Genomic DNA, 14982 nt, shown 5'->3' with positions numbered 1-14982 from the left:
TTAAGCCTGAAGCTCCGTGTGGCAAGATGGACTTGAAGGTCTTCGTGTGACGCTAGCACCATGGCCGACGTCGTGGGACGTACCAGAGAGCGAACCCGCTCCTGTCTGGCGGCGGCCTGAACCACAGATCCTTCAGATGCCACAACTCTTTGACCATTGTAAAGTCCGACATGCCCACGGTAATGCTAGTCTTCAGGTAAGCCTCTATCGGCAGATGAGACGATCTTTCCTCTCCAGGTCGCGTTGCCCCTTAGCGAACAGGAAGTACTGAGCCGTTCAGCAGATCGTGAACGATATCCACGCAGACGGTTAACGCGACGCAATCGCTTAAATGAAAACCTCGTGGTCGAGGCGTGTACGTGGTGACTCGCAGATTTGCGGACAATTGCCGTTAGGCGAGGATCCGGGCCCTGACCCACGCCTATCACCACAACGAGGCCGAACGAGTCTAAAACCTTCGATTACAACGTACCTGGATCCACAACGACACATGCGTGCCCATCCTCCCCAGCTCGTGGTGCCGGGTCATCAAGCGCATTCGCGATGACACCGATATCGATGTCGATTCATTCTCGAGATGGTCTGTCGTCAGCGTGTCCTTACTCTGAGGAGCGTGGTAGCGATGAAGCGTCAATACAGACAGCTAGAGACGACAATTAGACGATTCATAGTTATAGGAGTAGACGAAGGTTGCAAGCTGATTAGCGCCCAGATGCGCAAGCGCAGGGTTGGCGTAATGAGACAGTATGTGGTTTCGTATTCATGATGCCGGCGAAATCAAGTCACCTCGTGCAGCATGTTTTATTCTCTGAAAGTACAGGGTAGCATTACAATCGAGATCAGAGGTAGAACATGCTATTTCGTAAATCACGATGTATCCCTCCTTGGCGGAACCGCGTGCTATCACTGACCCAATCGGTTTCAAACTCCAACAAGCAAGAAGCCCTCTGACTCGCCAACTGAGCGTATTTGATTGGCGCGACCATGCTCATGGCAGCCCCTGCGTGGTCATTCTTGAGTGTGAGGATATGAGAAATTTGCTGTAGATCGTCAGGGTTGTACCCGTTGGTGTCGTAGACCACTGTATAATGTAATGGCAGAGAGCCCTTTTGTCCAGCCTTCACATGTAGACTCAGCAACGACTTGTCCGACCCTGTCGCTGTAACATACCTGCAGATAAAAATCGTAGGAAAATGGCTGTGAAATCCCCTTATCTACTACAGTCCCAGAAGGAGCATTCCCACTTCGGCTGTTCTTCCCGTGGTAAGAGTATGTGAGCTCTGAAAACAACTGTGAAGTACCTTTTATCTTGATCCACAAATATCCATGGATGATTACGTGATTTGCAGCAGTGTACGATAGAAAGTTTCAAGTGTGCAGGATCTCCCAATCGTCCCTGAGCCTTGGAATAGGCACTTGATATCTGCGGCACTTCTTCACAGAGTAAGTTGGGCTAGTATACAGATGTTAAGTCTACAGCAAGTGCGAAGACGCCAGGACCCACCGGTAACGCGCCAGAGCGATATATCAAGATTCGTTCAGGCAGCCGGCCATTCTTGCTACGATAGAGCGCAAGGCATTGTCCGAAGAGACGACCCACGTCTTTCAGTAGCCAAATCAATATGTCAAGATCAAAAGCACGTATACAGTGACAAATCTACCTGGTTTTTGAAAGTCAACTGTTACCTCAAGGTGAGCAGGGAAGTTGTGGAAAAACCCGTCAACGTTGGAGACCATTGCCGCGGTGGTCCACGCCATATTCATGGAAGGCAGACTGTGCCGTACATGCAAACCAACAATCATGTTCGCACGATCTGACAGCCATCGGATGGATTGGTCATCGAGGTAATAATTGATCCCGCCGAGTTTCGCATTGAGCTTCAAGGCGAGGCTGGATAAATATCCATCACCATGAGCCTTCGGAAGAAGAATGTGAGCCGTATGGATGCCGAGCACGACGTCGGTGTAATACTTGATAGCGGCGTATAGCTGTCGCTTGCGCCATGGAAGCATAACGATAAGAAGGCTCGGTCTGAAGCGGAGTCTGCTGATAATGATCTCTTGGACGCGCGCCATCTCATCCGCATCTTCTCTTTCCACAGAAACTTGCATCACGAACGGCCTGTCCGGAATCTTCATGCTGAACGCCCTACATTTTTGCACAAACTGGCTCACAAATCCACGGAAGTTCGGATCATCGATTCCAGTGAAGCGAGATGGACTCTCGCCTTGTACAAGCAACACCGCCCAGTTAGACACCGTTGCTCCAGAGAGGGTTCGGGTATCTTTCACGTTCCAGAGACCATCTCGGACAACGCGGATACCATTGCCATAAACGATGCCCGGGGCAGGGAGGACACGTGCTGGGATGGTATTAGTTCTTAGGTCGATAGTGATCCGAAACCTGTCCAACAGGTCTGGGAGTGCCGAGGATCGTTGCATTGTGAACAATCGTAAGCCTTCGGCGTGGATCACGGAAGCTGTGTCAAGCGGAGACTTGGAGGACCATTTTTGGAATACTGGCAGTCCATATGGCAGTCTCCTTCGCACTAGCTGACCGGGAAGAACGTCGCAAAGTTCTTCAGGGAAAGGGATCCCCTTCCCAAATTCAATGACAGGGATATCATTGCTATGTTGCAGGGTCACGTTATAGTCTAAGTTCAATTTGAGCAACTGCATGGACTCTGACTCCCACTGTAGTGGTACATACTTGTTCTAAAGTAGTCCTCGACTGTCATGTTCGAATCAATCATTGGTGACTGTCTGGCGGTTGCATTCGCGACGCGAGTGACAATTATCGATGACGGATCCATGCCGGGACGTTTAACTCGGACCCGCAGCCGCTTAAACATGGTAGTAGATTCTTGTCTGTTTGCCAGCATCGTGTCCGCCAGGTTTCCGGGACAGTGAAATAAGCTCTTCTGTGGACCGATGTTCAAGTTGAGATACCCAAGAGTTGGATAGATCGAAAATGAGACGCCGACTAACGCCTCGATAAATGGTCCCAGCGGGTTCGCGTCTTGTTTCATTGTACCAGGTATCTGGTTGTTTCCGAGTCGGAGGACCGGCATTGCGAGTGGCATGCTGCTTGATGATGATTGATAACGCCGAGAGCATAGGATGTATATTATGACCGCGGTGTTGGGGATTGCCTGCGACGTATCTCAAGCAGGTGTCAGATGGCGCAGACATAGTGATGAGGGTGATCAGCACGCACTCTCGTAAGACTTTAGTATTTAGCTTGTGTACAAGGATAATATCAACAGTGATGACAACAGGACCTGCATCTTGGCGATACTGAAAATCCACGTCGATTTCCAAGGGTTGAGGCAACTATTGGACAGACAAGATTCGCTGAGAACCATCGTGAGCGATGCCTGCTATGTATGGTTTTATACGTGAGTGCTCCAATATAACGCGCATCATTCTTTCCCTGATAAGTCGTGGCCTCGAGACACTCGTATACGGGAGTGCCGTCGTCGGCGATACAGCATAGTGGAATATCGCGTCATTGGTAGCATACAAGCGGAAGCTGCTCGTTTGGAGTGATATTGGATTGCCTAGCGATCCAAACTCTGGGCGGGATGGGATAGGGTCTGAAGGGTGTGACTGATAGAACACAAAGGTTTGCATAAATTCACAAGTACACACCGAATGGCACATATAATATGCCCTAGTTTCACGTTACTCACGAGCATGGTCCTGTCGGCTGTCATAAATCAGAGAAACATTTGCTGGACGAGAAGTCGTGGGAATTTCAGTTGAAGCGCGTTGCGCGCTAAGGAGCGCTTCCATGCCCAACTCGGACTCAGTGGCAAGCAAAATTGACTCTTTAGTTTCACTTCTCTGAAGACCCCTCAACTTGGCTGCCGTGGGTTTTGTTTATGACTGTATGGGTAGAGCTTGCGCAGATAGCATACCATAGTATGTGTTCCAATGGAAGTGCTAGGTGATTGAGTAGAATCGAGATGCGTAGGCTGCACTCGGCATGCTGATCTTAGTGACCCGCGGGTTTGTTGGCAAATCCGATAATCAAGAACCAAGGGAGGAAACAGGGTTGAAGCAACGTGTAAACAACGAGTATGGAAGGCCAGGTGAGAAGGAGAGGGAGTACCGCGGTCCTCGGATCAAGTCAGAGGCGCAGCAACGGAAGTTCGAAAGCAATATGCGCCGCATAATGGAGATGCATGGAAGCTATAGGCGCAAAGCTAGGGTATGAACCGTGCAAAAAGTATATAAGGAACGAAACATACAAAGTAGTGACCACAGTCGGAATGTCAAACAATGGTATAGGACAGGCTCGAAATGTAGTCTCAAGTAGGCTATGAAAATCCGTCAGCTTACGTTTGATTAACAATGCGACTGAGAAAGAGCAACATCCGATGATTTAATGAAGTTCGCAGTTAAGCGGAGCCACTGTGTGCATGTTCCCTGGTGGCGCTTCAGGGAATCCGGGCGAGAGAACCTCCTCTTACACCCGCAGCACTGCACCTCCTTAAGGCGCAAGTGGGTCCCTGTGAGGTGCTTTAGTAGGTTTTTAGCCTTGACAGCGTCTTGTAGTCTGCAGCCCGCCCACTTGCACTGAACAGAGTCGACAACATTGGCTGACGTGTGGTCTCTAGGCACATGGTGTCGCCTGAGATCCATAATCGCGAGACGGTCAAGAGGCCCCACATACGTACACCCCTCCCATCTACAGAAGAGTGATTTCCTCTGCGTTACTTTGCTTGCGTCCGATGACGTCCGCTGGATAGGTGGAGGTGGAGGGCCAGAAGGTGGTCCGGCGTTAGAGGAGCGGGTGAAGGACGGGCTGTGGGCGAATAGGGAAGGGGAATGAACATCGAAGCTGTGGCCAGCGGGTATTGGATCGAGGTCCGCAGTGCGTCCAGCTCCGGCATGGCAAGTAGGCGAATGATCAGACAGATACGGCAGCGTGCTAGAAGGGATAGTGCCGGATGCAGCGAACACACGCTGCTGGCCGTAGCGCGACGGATAACGTGGGGTACTTCCGGCATGGTAGAGCTCTGTGTGCTGCGGCTGAAGCGCACGCTGTTTGGTGCTCTGGTACGGTCCGACGGTGAGCGGGGATGTCGGCTGGAGGTCGAGAGACGACATTGAGGACATAGCACCGGGGAACATGGTGGGGTACAAGTAGGACGGTGTGCTTGGGTGATTCACAGATTGCAGTGGGGAAGCACGAAGGTATGGATCAATGGGCGTAGAGTGCGAAGACCAGATAGGGTCCATGGCTTCCTGTAAGTCTCCAGGCGGCAGGGAGATTTCAGGCTGGCCATGATAAGCCATTAAGCATTCATCGAAGGATGGTGTCGGGAAGCCTGGCTGCGCGCTCGAAACAGCGTTATGCTGATCGAGAGGATGAGAGATCGTGGAAGTGGGATCGATAGTGGAGGGATTCGCGCTGCTGATGCTGTCCAAGGGTATACCGCAGTTCATGTAATGCTTATGAGCAACAGGGGCGTGGTTTGCCGCAGTGAGATCATGGATGGAACTGAAGAACGCTTGCTCGCTGGTAGACTATGTGGGCAGGGGCTCAACTCACATACAGATGAACGTACCTTCTGTAATTGAGAGAATAATGCGCTGGGTTCACGGAATACATCATCGTGTCGAAGATAGCAAATACGGAGAACGATGAAGATAGTCAAGACGAGTTCGACGGGTGCGCGGAGGCAGTGAGACTGCTCTTGCGGTTTTGTGTTTATACTCCGACGCCACTGTTGATGCACGAGGAATACACATGAGTGGAACGCTGGTGTGCGCACGACGCCTACGGTACAACTCACGACAACAGCCATCATGGGCGGCGGTCCAGCATAGAGCCCGAGCAACACGAGGCAAGGGTCCCAGAGCCGCTTCACAGGCCTCCCAGCGAGATCTTGCGTGGTGGGATAGTCTAACAATAGACAGGGTCGCCCAGTGAGCGATCCACGTCCCGACAGCCGCTTTGCATTCATCCGCTGAGCACGAGAGGCTAAGATAGTGTTATCAGCTGAGTTTTACGCTCGCTTGACGACTTGCCTATTACGTCCCCTCCGCTGGTATGCCGCATGGGTGGCCCGTAATGCGTGAAAGTCGGGAGGCGCACAACCGAATCCATACATTGTTGATCGTGGGATATGCTTTGCAGATGCATGGCGAAGGAGCATGGCGGATTGGAGCGGTGTGTCTTCCGCACCTCAACGCCTCATTTGACCGATACGTTCCTGCCTAGTTTGAACTTGCACTCTACAGGACACTGTCAGGAGGTTGCTTCGTTCCCTCTGGTCACGCGGAATCGTCGAGATGCTGAACCGCAAAGCATAGGGGGTAGCAACACTGAAAGGAGAGTGTTTCTGCGTGCGGAATGGTCTTTTAGGCATATGGCCGCATGAAAACAAGGGATGAGAGTGCAGGGCGCGGTCAGACAAGTTTGGAGCGTCTCGAGAAAATGTACTAATCACTGCGCAGTTCGTGCATAGTAGCGCACGTCATTTGGATCCAGGGATTCGGTATGGAACTATGTTGGGCTTCGAGAAGGGAAGGCTATGAGCTGTGAGGCAATGCCAATAGTTTCGACAGTGGATGGCGGTGTCCCGGAGGTCCTACTTCGACAGCTTGCTCAGACTTGCGATGAGCCTCGTACAACATAATTATGAGATAGCTGTGTTGACCAGCGTCCATTTTCACCGCAGCATGTGAACGCTAAGGATAAAAATGGGGGAAGACCCTTAATTCTCGAAGGGGGATCCGGTTCTCCATATACATCGGCTAGCCTTCCAATCTGCAGATATATACGTTCCCGCCGCTGATTGGTTCGAAGCCTTGGCGAAAATTGGATGCCTTCCCGCAGGATCTGAACGGTTTGCATATGCGAACCGGGCCCTGAAACACGTGAAAGGTGCATTAGAGGCTATAGCTGGCCAGGTTGTTGTTGCGCAGTTAGACCCGTCATGTCGGACCATGCCGTCTGGCAGAAGAAAAGTCTGTAGCAGTAATAAACACAAAATTCTCAATCTTATGAATCGTTTCAGTTGAGCATTTTCGGCATCTTCCGGCGATTCAAAGATCACCGATCCACTCCCCGCCACAGTTTGCTCCGCCACCTAGCCATAGCCTTCCCCAGATAACGAGGCTCTTGTGCCTGCCACCACCAATGACGAGGCATATAATCTTCTTCATGTCGCCCTTGACGCGCGTTTTCTCCGCTGCACGGGAAGTGATGGTCTCTAGCGCCCTTCCTATCTTCCTTAGGATTATGCAAGGTTACACAGACTGAGACGAAGGAGCGGGGAGGTCGAATCGAGCCTCGGGAAAGGAAACAGACGTCGGAAACCCATATTTGACACCGCCAAGCGCTGCGTGACGGCGGGATCGAGAAGCCAATCGAAGTTACGTGATTTGTAACGAAGAGAGACATGAGACAGTAGGGTAGAAGAATATCGAATCCACCACAGGTACCTCGAGCACGGTGATGATTCACGTCGGCTGCAACGGCATATTAGTTTGGGCTGGGATGTCGCAATGGTGCTTTCCAGGAAGACTTACATCTGACAATTTATCCAAATTCGCGTGTGCATGTTCCCTGGTGGCGCTTCAGGGAATCCGGGCGAGAGAACCTCCTCCTACACACACAGCACTGCACCTCCTTGAAGCGCAAGTGGGTCCCTGTGAGGTGCTTTAGTAGGTTCTTAGCCTTGACAGCGTCTTGTAGTCTGCAGCCCGCCCACTTGCACTTGATCGAGTCGACAGGATTGGCTGACTTTCGCTTCGGTCGGCCTCTAGGCACCTGGTGTCGCCTGAGATGCTCCGTGATCGCGGAATAGTCAGCAGGCCCCGCATGCGTACACCCCTCCCATCGACAGAAAAACGGTCGCGTCTGCGTTACTCTGCTTGCGTACGACGACGTCTCCTGGATAGGTGCAGGCTGAGGGCCGGAGGGCGGTCCGGCGTTGGAAGGCATGGTAAAGGAAAGGTTGTGGGGGAATGGGGAAGAAGCATGAACATCGAAGTTGTAGCCAGCGGGTATGGGATCGAGGTCTGCAACGCGTGCGCTTACGGCACGGTGAGCGGGCGTATGGTGAGATGGATACGGCAGCGCGCTCGAAGGAATGGTGCTGAATGCAAGGAACGCACGCTGCTGGCCGTAGCGCGACGGATGACGTGGGATACTTCTGGTATGGTAGCGCTCTGCGTGCGGCTGCTGAAGCGCACGCTGGTCAGTGCCCTGGTAAGGTCCGACGGTGGGCGAGGATGTCGGCTGGAAGACGAGAGATGGCGTCAAGGACATGGCATCGGGGAACATGGTGGACGACGGTATGCTTGGGTAATTCGTGAAGTGTGGTGGGAGAACAGGAAAGTATGGATTAGTGGTTGTACAGTACGAGGGCCAGGTAGCATTCGTGGCTTGCCGCGTATCCTCGGGCTGCGGCGCGACTAAAGGCTGTCCGCAATAAGTCGTTAAGTATCCGTCGTTAGATAGTAACGGATACCCTGACTGTGCGCTTGAAACGGCGTTATGCTGATCGAGAGAATGAGAGAGCGCGAAAGTGGGGTCGGCAGCGAAAGGCTCTGCACCACTGATGTTGCCTAAGGGTATGTTACAGTTCATGTAATGCTCGCGGGTGGCAGTGGCGTAATCCGCAGGAGTGAACACCGTAGTAGATATTTTCTGGCTGGCAATAAATGAGCAAAGGATCAGCTCGCGTATAGATGGGCATACTTGTCGTAGTCCAGGGTGTAATGCGTTGGGTTCATGGAAGAATTCATCGTCATGAATATAACGAAAAGGCGAATACTGCCGAAGATAGACGAGACGGGCTCGATAGGTGCGAGGAGAAGATACGGGACGCCCTTGACACTAGCGGCTTTGTATACACTTCAACGCCACCATTGATACACGAGGAATGTGCACGAGGAAAACGTGAATGCGCACACGCACCTGCGACATGTCCCATAACAGCCATCCCGGGACATAACTCAACACAGAGCTCGGGCAACGCGAGGCAGAGTATCAGAGTTGCCACCAAGACATGCCAGCGAGATCCTGCGTGAGGTCTGATGACGGGATCGTCCAGCGACGTTCCGTCAGCCATGCATCTATCCACTGCGCAGTGGAACTCAAACCGTGTTATCAGCTGACAAATGTGCGTGTAAATAAATACTCGCACATTACGTCCTCCTCTGCCGATTAAGGAAAGAAAGCGGCCCTAAGTCGCATGGGTGGCCCAGGGTGCGTGAAAGTGGTGAGGGGGGGAATGTACACATTTTTGATAGTTGTGTGTGCTCTGCAGATGCACGGTGAAGGGGCATGATAGGGAGGAGCGGCGTGTTCTTGTGGACCACGTTGGGCTGAAGCATCCTTGCCTCTGTATCTAACTGCCCGTAAGGCGCATATTTGAAATATGAGCTGGCGCAATGTAGAAAATGAGGGCTTACAGCGCGTAGCACTGTTCCGGGGGCGTACCTGCCGTCTGTAAACAGGTGGTTGAGGGAGGACAGGCACGATGAGAATGGTCTTGGAGGGGATTGTTCAGAGAAGGTGTGCACGTCAGCACACAGGTTCGGGCGTCCGGGCTCGATAGTGCTTGAAGCCCTAAATCAGACGGAGAGGAAGGCGATGTCACGGTGACATGAGGCGGTGTTCAACGGCAGAGTCTGCCTAATGGATAGTGCCTTCTTCGACGGCTTGCTCAGACTTGCGACGAGCCTCACTGCAGATTCGAACACAACCGCGATATGGCTGTGCTTACCTGTGGCCGTGCGCGTAGACGCTCAGGGAAGAAATGGCAGGAAGACCCTTGATACTCAGAGAGGGATCCGATGGTCGGAGGCTCGGTTCTCCGCATGCACCGGCTACTAGACTTCAACCTGTAGAGGGATCAAATCTCTATGCTCACAGGAACGGAGGCATTGCAAAAGAAGCCTCGAGTATATCCAAACGTAAAATAGCTCCTCTGCCGTGGTATTAGGTGCGGTAAGCGGGCAGCAGTAACAAATCTCAAATCCTCAATGTCATGAATACTTGAACATCTTCGGCATCTTCCGGCGATCAGAGGCCACCGATCTACTCACCGCCACAGTCCGCTTCGCCACCTTCCCCACGCATCGAGGCTCTCCCGTCTGCCACTACTGACAACAAGGGATACAAGCTTCTCCATGTCGTCCTCGACGCGCGTTTTTTCCGCTGTACGGGAAGTGATAGCTCCTGGTGCCTATCTTCCCATCCTCAATGCTGTACTTTGGGGCGGGGAGTCGAGCACGAATCATCAACATTGAAAAAGGAGCGGTGTCATCTTCTGTGAATGCAGGGAGCGCCTTTTTGCATGAGGACCCTGCCGATGCTAACAATGTGCTACAGATCTGTCAGGAATACGCGCGTTGAACGGCTGACTTCACTGACCGTCTCTCACGATGTCGTGATTGTCTATGAGTATTCTGCGCCTCTTACGTGATATGTCAGGACTAGATCAATTGGGGCGCATGTTGTCCGACAGTTGGTCAGACCACCAGATTCCAGCTCTATCAATATTATAACCAGGCGGCAGGCTGCTCACGTACCCACTTCCCTTGCCATGCATGTTCTGTTCTAGGTGTGCGTCTCTCCCTCATATAATTTCTCCGGCCGGTTGCAATGAACCAACTTCATACACAAAGCCTCATGTTAGGCGAGACAAGTCATAGCATCGCTAGCGAAGCATTTGAACAGTGATGCTTATAGCCCGTTCATTTAACGCTCACAGTGCATATCGCCTTGTGAATCCCTCATCTCGGAATTCCGTGGAAGACGGGTCTCTGTAGAGCAGGTATTGTACGTTGTACAGGATTTCGTGAATCTCAATCACGTTCTTTGATGCAGGGACCATTACACATTTCCGACATTGCGAAGACAGCCTTGTCCCAATTGATGACTCCTAAGTCACGTCTCTTACCAACTCGGTAAAATTATTTCTCGATCTAATGAAGCAATCATCTCTCAAGATACAGGTGTCGACAGCACGTTATCGTTATTGATCAATCCTACAGTCAGCTCGGGGTAGTAGTCCTTCCGAATCATGCAGCTGCCTAATCAGTCCCGCCATTACTATTTGCCAAATTCTCCGTGGAAAGGTCGAGTGAGACGCGGCCTTTGGGGCAGACGGGGCGGTGGCGCACCAGTGAGTCCGGGCGGCTGAAAACCACCTGGCATTTGTTGCATGTCACCTCACTTGTCCGCAGGTGTGTCGCCGCGATTTGTTTGGCCAAATTTCCGCCCAAGATTCTCTTCGCACATCCCGTCCAAGCGCAGTCGATTTCGCGGGCCCCGCCGCCATTGGGCGCTCCGCGCGAACAGTCAATGTCGTGCACGTGCTGGAAGTGAGCCCTGACATCGGAGATAGAGACAGAGACGAAGGTATGGCCACACCCGTCCCATAAGCAGCGCCTTCGCGGCTGTATAATCTTGGCGGAGGCTGTATACGAGGAGCTCGGCGTCAGGAGTGAACTTTCGACATGGTCGGTGGATGCCGCGGTGTTATCGGCAACGGGCTGCATCATCCTCAGATGATTATCATAGAGCTCGGATTCCGCTACTTGAGTAAGCATGAAAGAACTGTGGACGTCGAGTTGATCAAGAGTGGGATGACGACTAATGGTTTGCATACCGATGTCATAACGGTTCTCGATTGTAGATGGCAAAAACACCTGGCGGGGCACACCGTGTGTGCTGGTCTCGCCATGAGATGATGGTGTATACAGGGGGATCGCGAAAGCGTTCGAGACCGATGCGGGAACACTGTATGGCTGCGTAGCGTTGCCCGTCACAGACAAACACATGGTAAGGTGCAAAGGATGCGGCGAGTTGTCGATGAGCGCCAAGACCTGTGGTGCGTCCGATGAAGTAGACTGCCCAACGGAAAGGAGTAGCGTCCTGAGATGTGGAACTGTCCTTGGCGCGATTGGTATGTGAAATACATGGCAGCCAGCAACCGGTTGCCACATTTCTCATTCCGCCATCTGTTGAAGTGCTTGTCCTTGTCCGTTGTATAAAAGAGCTGTAGATGTGATCATTGAGAGAACAGAAATGGCCAGAGATATCAGCAACATGTACCCTCATTGCTAGGAGCGAGGCCCGAAGCCACAGGTACTGGTATGTCATTCACGTTCAGAGGTTGCGACGGAGTCAAGAACACCGGCCAGTCGCTTAGCCGTGTTGCGGCGTCGTCCTGGATATTGGAGTAGACCGGCATAGCCCTCCTTGCCATCTAAGCAACGCATTGAGCCGGGACTAGTAGTACCTACCTAGTCGTTACACAATACGAAGGGAAGAGGAGTAGCAAAGGCTGGGGAGATGCGCAGAATGTGACGAGGTGTATAAAACATAGCAAGTCCAGCTACTTCGGAATCCGTATATGGCATTCTGTGCCACTGCAAAGGGGGAAGGTCGCCGTCATCAGTTCTTTTATCCCTACTTTCATTAATACAGGGTCAGGCGCAATCAGCCTGAGCAGTGGTGTCAGCAGCCTAGATTCTTGACATTGATGATCCGATGCGACGGGCTTTGAACCCGCTGCACCTCGTCGATGATCCTGGGATACCCATATGAGCCCGGACATCACCGGAGCCCGTACCCTTTGATGGAATGCAAGCGCACGGGGTGTGTTTGTTTCGTACCTAGCCGGTTTCGTCTTGCACCCCGCCACCGCGCTAGTCGCGGGACGAAATCGGCTGACGACGAGACAAGAGGTGTGTCATGTGTCCCCGGAGTGCCACAGAAGCACATCGCGGAGAGAAATACACATAGCCACTGGCACAAAAGGCTCCACCGGGACCAACAACCTGAATTTCGTCAGGACTAGGAGTATCATAGTGATAGCCCAAGTCACGCGGTACTAGTGTCGTTTAGGGCGCGGCTCGAGCACAAAGCCTTACTTTGGGCTGAGCTTTTGGCGACTCCGGCTTGGCCTAAGGCCTGGTTACGGTTCGACAGAGCTCTTCGCACGGTGGATGACCGAGCGCACCACAACGCTGTGTCTTTCTCCTGCGGCGGTACTTCTCAGCAGGCTAGGACAGGTCGCCAAAGCGTGCAGGCTCACGCACAAGTACGGCTGGAGCCAGCGTGGCTGTTCGCTTTCGCGACTGGCCCAACCAAAGCGCGTCAATGTGGAGCTCTTATGAAGGAGATACAGAGGTTTCCTGCTGCTGCTGAGCTGATTTTCCCATCAGCGCTGTCAATTAGCGCGAAGGTCAGCGACAATAGTGTGGCGGCGGCCAACAAGGTGCATATAAGCGATAGGTTAGTCGGAGCCCCGGGACGTAGCCCTGCTCAGGCTTGGCGCGAGCCCTCCAAGAGGGTTTCCGATTCCGAGGGCTGGGCTATATTTGTCTATACGCGTTTACGACATGCTTCGATAGTGTCATATCGATTGCATGTACGTGAACCGAGGTCAGGGTCGGGCATGAAGACGGAGAGCTATGCTGCTAATAGTGTGTATCGTATTGGGAATCGATGACCATTGCTGTGTTATCGATCAAGATACTGCGCTGATAGAATGGTCTCAGGCTGTTACTTACCAAGGGTCTACCCGTACCTCAACTACTGTTTCGAATGTAATAATGGGCAACCCATAGGACATGTGATAGTTTGTCCGAGACATGAAGTGAGAACGATCAACGAACATATATCGCATTTGTCTGAGCTTTATTGTTACAATGGTCTATACTCCTATATCGATGCCTGACTCGTAGGCAACGAGCAAGGGCTTATGGACAGTGCGTCGTCCTGAAGATCGAGCGAGGAAGTCAAGAATGACCACTACCCCAAGCGAAGAGGAGCAGAGACTTGAATGAATAACCAGGTCAAACTTAGGGTTCGACCGACTAATGGTACAACTATTTATACAAGTACCGGCTACACACAGACCATCGTGTCTGTGTGGTCGTGTTTAGTAAAGAAAGAAACGTAGTGGCACAATACCGGGTACGAAGTGCGCACGGACCCCAATATGTAAGCTACATAATGTTCAACCTGCGGGTGAGCGCTAAGACAGGCGCCAGTATGGGCGCTAGTAATACAAGGAATAGAACGGAAAGACAAATGTTTCATTACCCCCCTGCCAGAGTCGAAGTCCCATTCGACTACTTACTGCTCACCATCTCCATACAACTCCCAGTCTACGCCGTCGTCCTCCTCTTCGTCGAACCACTCGTTGCGCGCGTTTCTCCCCAAGTTCTTCCATTCCTTGTCAGAGAGGTGCTTTTGACGCGGCCAGGAGCTGTCCCATGTCCATTGAGTGGTGTCGGGTGTCCAGTCGGGATCGACTTTACGAAAGACGATGGGTGTATCGGGGCGGGGGCACGAGGGTCCTGTGACGGGGCTGGCCGGGGGTTCGGGGTTAGCGCTATGCAGTGGAGGGATGGGTACTGCCTGAAACATTTGTCTTTCCGTTCTATTCCTTGTACTACTAGCGCCCATACTGGCGCCTGTCTTAGCGCTCACCCGCAGGTTGAACATTATGTAGCTTACATAATGGGGTCTGTGCGCACTTCGTACTCGGCATCGTACCACTACATTTCTTTCTTCACTAACATGACCACATAGACACGATGGTCCGTGCGCAGTCAGTACTTGTATAAGTAGTTGTACCATTAGTCAGTCGAACCCTAAGTTCGACCTGGTTATTCATTCAAGTCTCTGCTCCTCCTCGCTTGGGGTAGTGGTCATTCTCGACTTCCTTGCTCGATCTTCAGGACGACACACTGTCCATAAGCCCTCGCTCGTCGTCTACGAGTCAGGCATCAACATAGGAGTATAGACCGTTGTATCAAAAGGTCGAACTTTCTAAGCTACATTCCTAGTTTTACCTAGTTGAACATCTCATCCACCATCACGTCGAACAACGCAGTCAACCCAGTTCCTTTGGGACTACCAGCCCTCGCAGGATCACCGCTCCTCCAGTATGACCGAGCAGATCGCTGCTTCGTCACCTCCACAAAAAGAGCTCCCAT

At 52.2% G+C, this 14982-nt stretch overlaps 4 protein-coding genes across 4 annotated transcripts; 1 reads left to right on the top strand and 3 right to left on the bottom strand.

Annotated features, from left to right (window-relative positions):
* Positions 1–4741: 4741 nt before the first annotated feature.
* POSPLADRAFT_1065893 (hypothetical protein) lies at positions 4742–5601 on the bottom strand (the record flags this gene model as incomplete). Its single annotated transcript, XM_024482011.1, has 2 exons — positions 5577–5601; positions 4742–5527 (listed from the first exon to the last, which is right to left on the bottom strand). A coding segment is annotated over exon 2 (711 nt), but the record flags the coding sequence as incomplete, so codon positions are not given.
* A 1458-nt stretch (positions 5602–7059) lies between these two features.
* Positions 7060–10157, bottom strand: POSPLADRAFT_1140944 (hypothetical protein; the record flags this gene model as incomplete). Its single annotated transcript, XM_024485234.1, has 8 exons — positions 7060–7242; positions 7631–8672; positions 8720–8864; positions 8939–9096; positions 9263–9406; positions 9464–9592; positions 9750–9860; positions 10072–10157. 8 exons carry the CDS (start codon positions 10155–10157, stop codon positions 7060–7062), a joined length of 1998 nt encoding a protein of 665 aa, XP_024339573.1.
* Positions 10158–11051: 894 nt separating this feature from the next.
* On the top strand, positions 11052–12216 carry POSPLADRAFT_1140851 (hypothetical protein; the record flags this gene model as incomplete). The annotated part of the gene is made up of 5 exons (XM_024485228.1): positions 11052–11153; positions 11215–11389; positions 11667–11694; positions 11734–11861; positions 12050–12216. The coding sequence occupies 5 exons, from the start codon at positions 11052–11054 to the stop codon at positions 12214–12216; spliced, it is 600 nt and encodes a 199-aa protein (XP_024339572.1).
* A 1475-nt stretch (positions 12217–13691) lies between these two features.
* On the bottom strand, positions 13692–14449 carry POSPLADRAFT_1141499 (hypothetical protein; the record flags this gene model as incomplete). The annotated part of the gene is made up of 2 exons (XM_024485309.1): positions 13692–13854; positions 14121–14449. The coding sequence occupies 2 exons, from the start codon at positions 14447–14449 to the stop codon at positions 13692–13694; spliced, it is 492 nt and encodes a 163-aa protein (XP_024339571.1).
* Positions 14450–14982: the final 533 nt, after the last annotated feature.

The sequence above is a fragment of the Postia placenta genome (assembly GCF_002117355.1).
Source record: "Postia placenta MAD-698-R-SB12 unplaced genomic scaffold POSPLAscaffold_6, whole genome shotgun sequence".
NCBI lineage: Eukaryota > Fungi > Basidiomycota > Agaricomycetes > Polyporales > Adustoporiaceae > Rhodonia > Rhodonia placenta.
The sequence above is the reverse complement of the archived record's forward strand: the minus strand, read 5'-3'. Positions and strand labels throughout refer to the sequence as shown.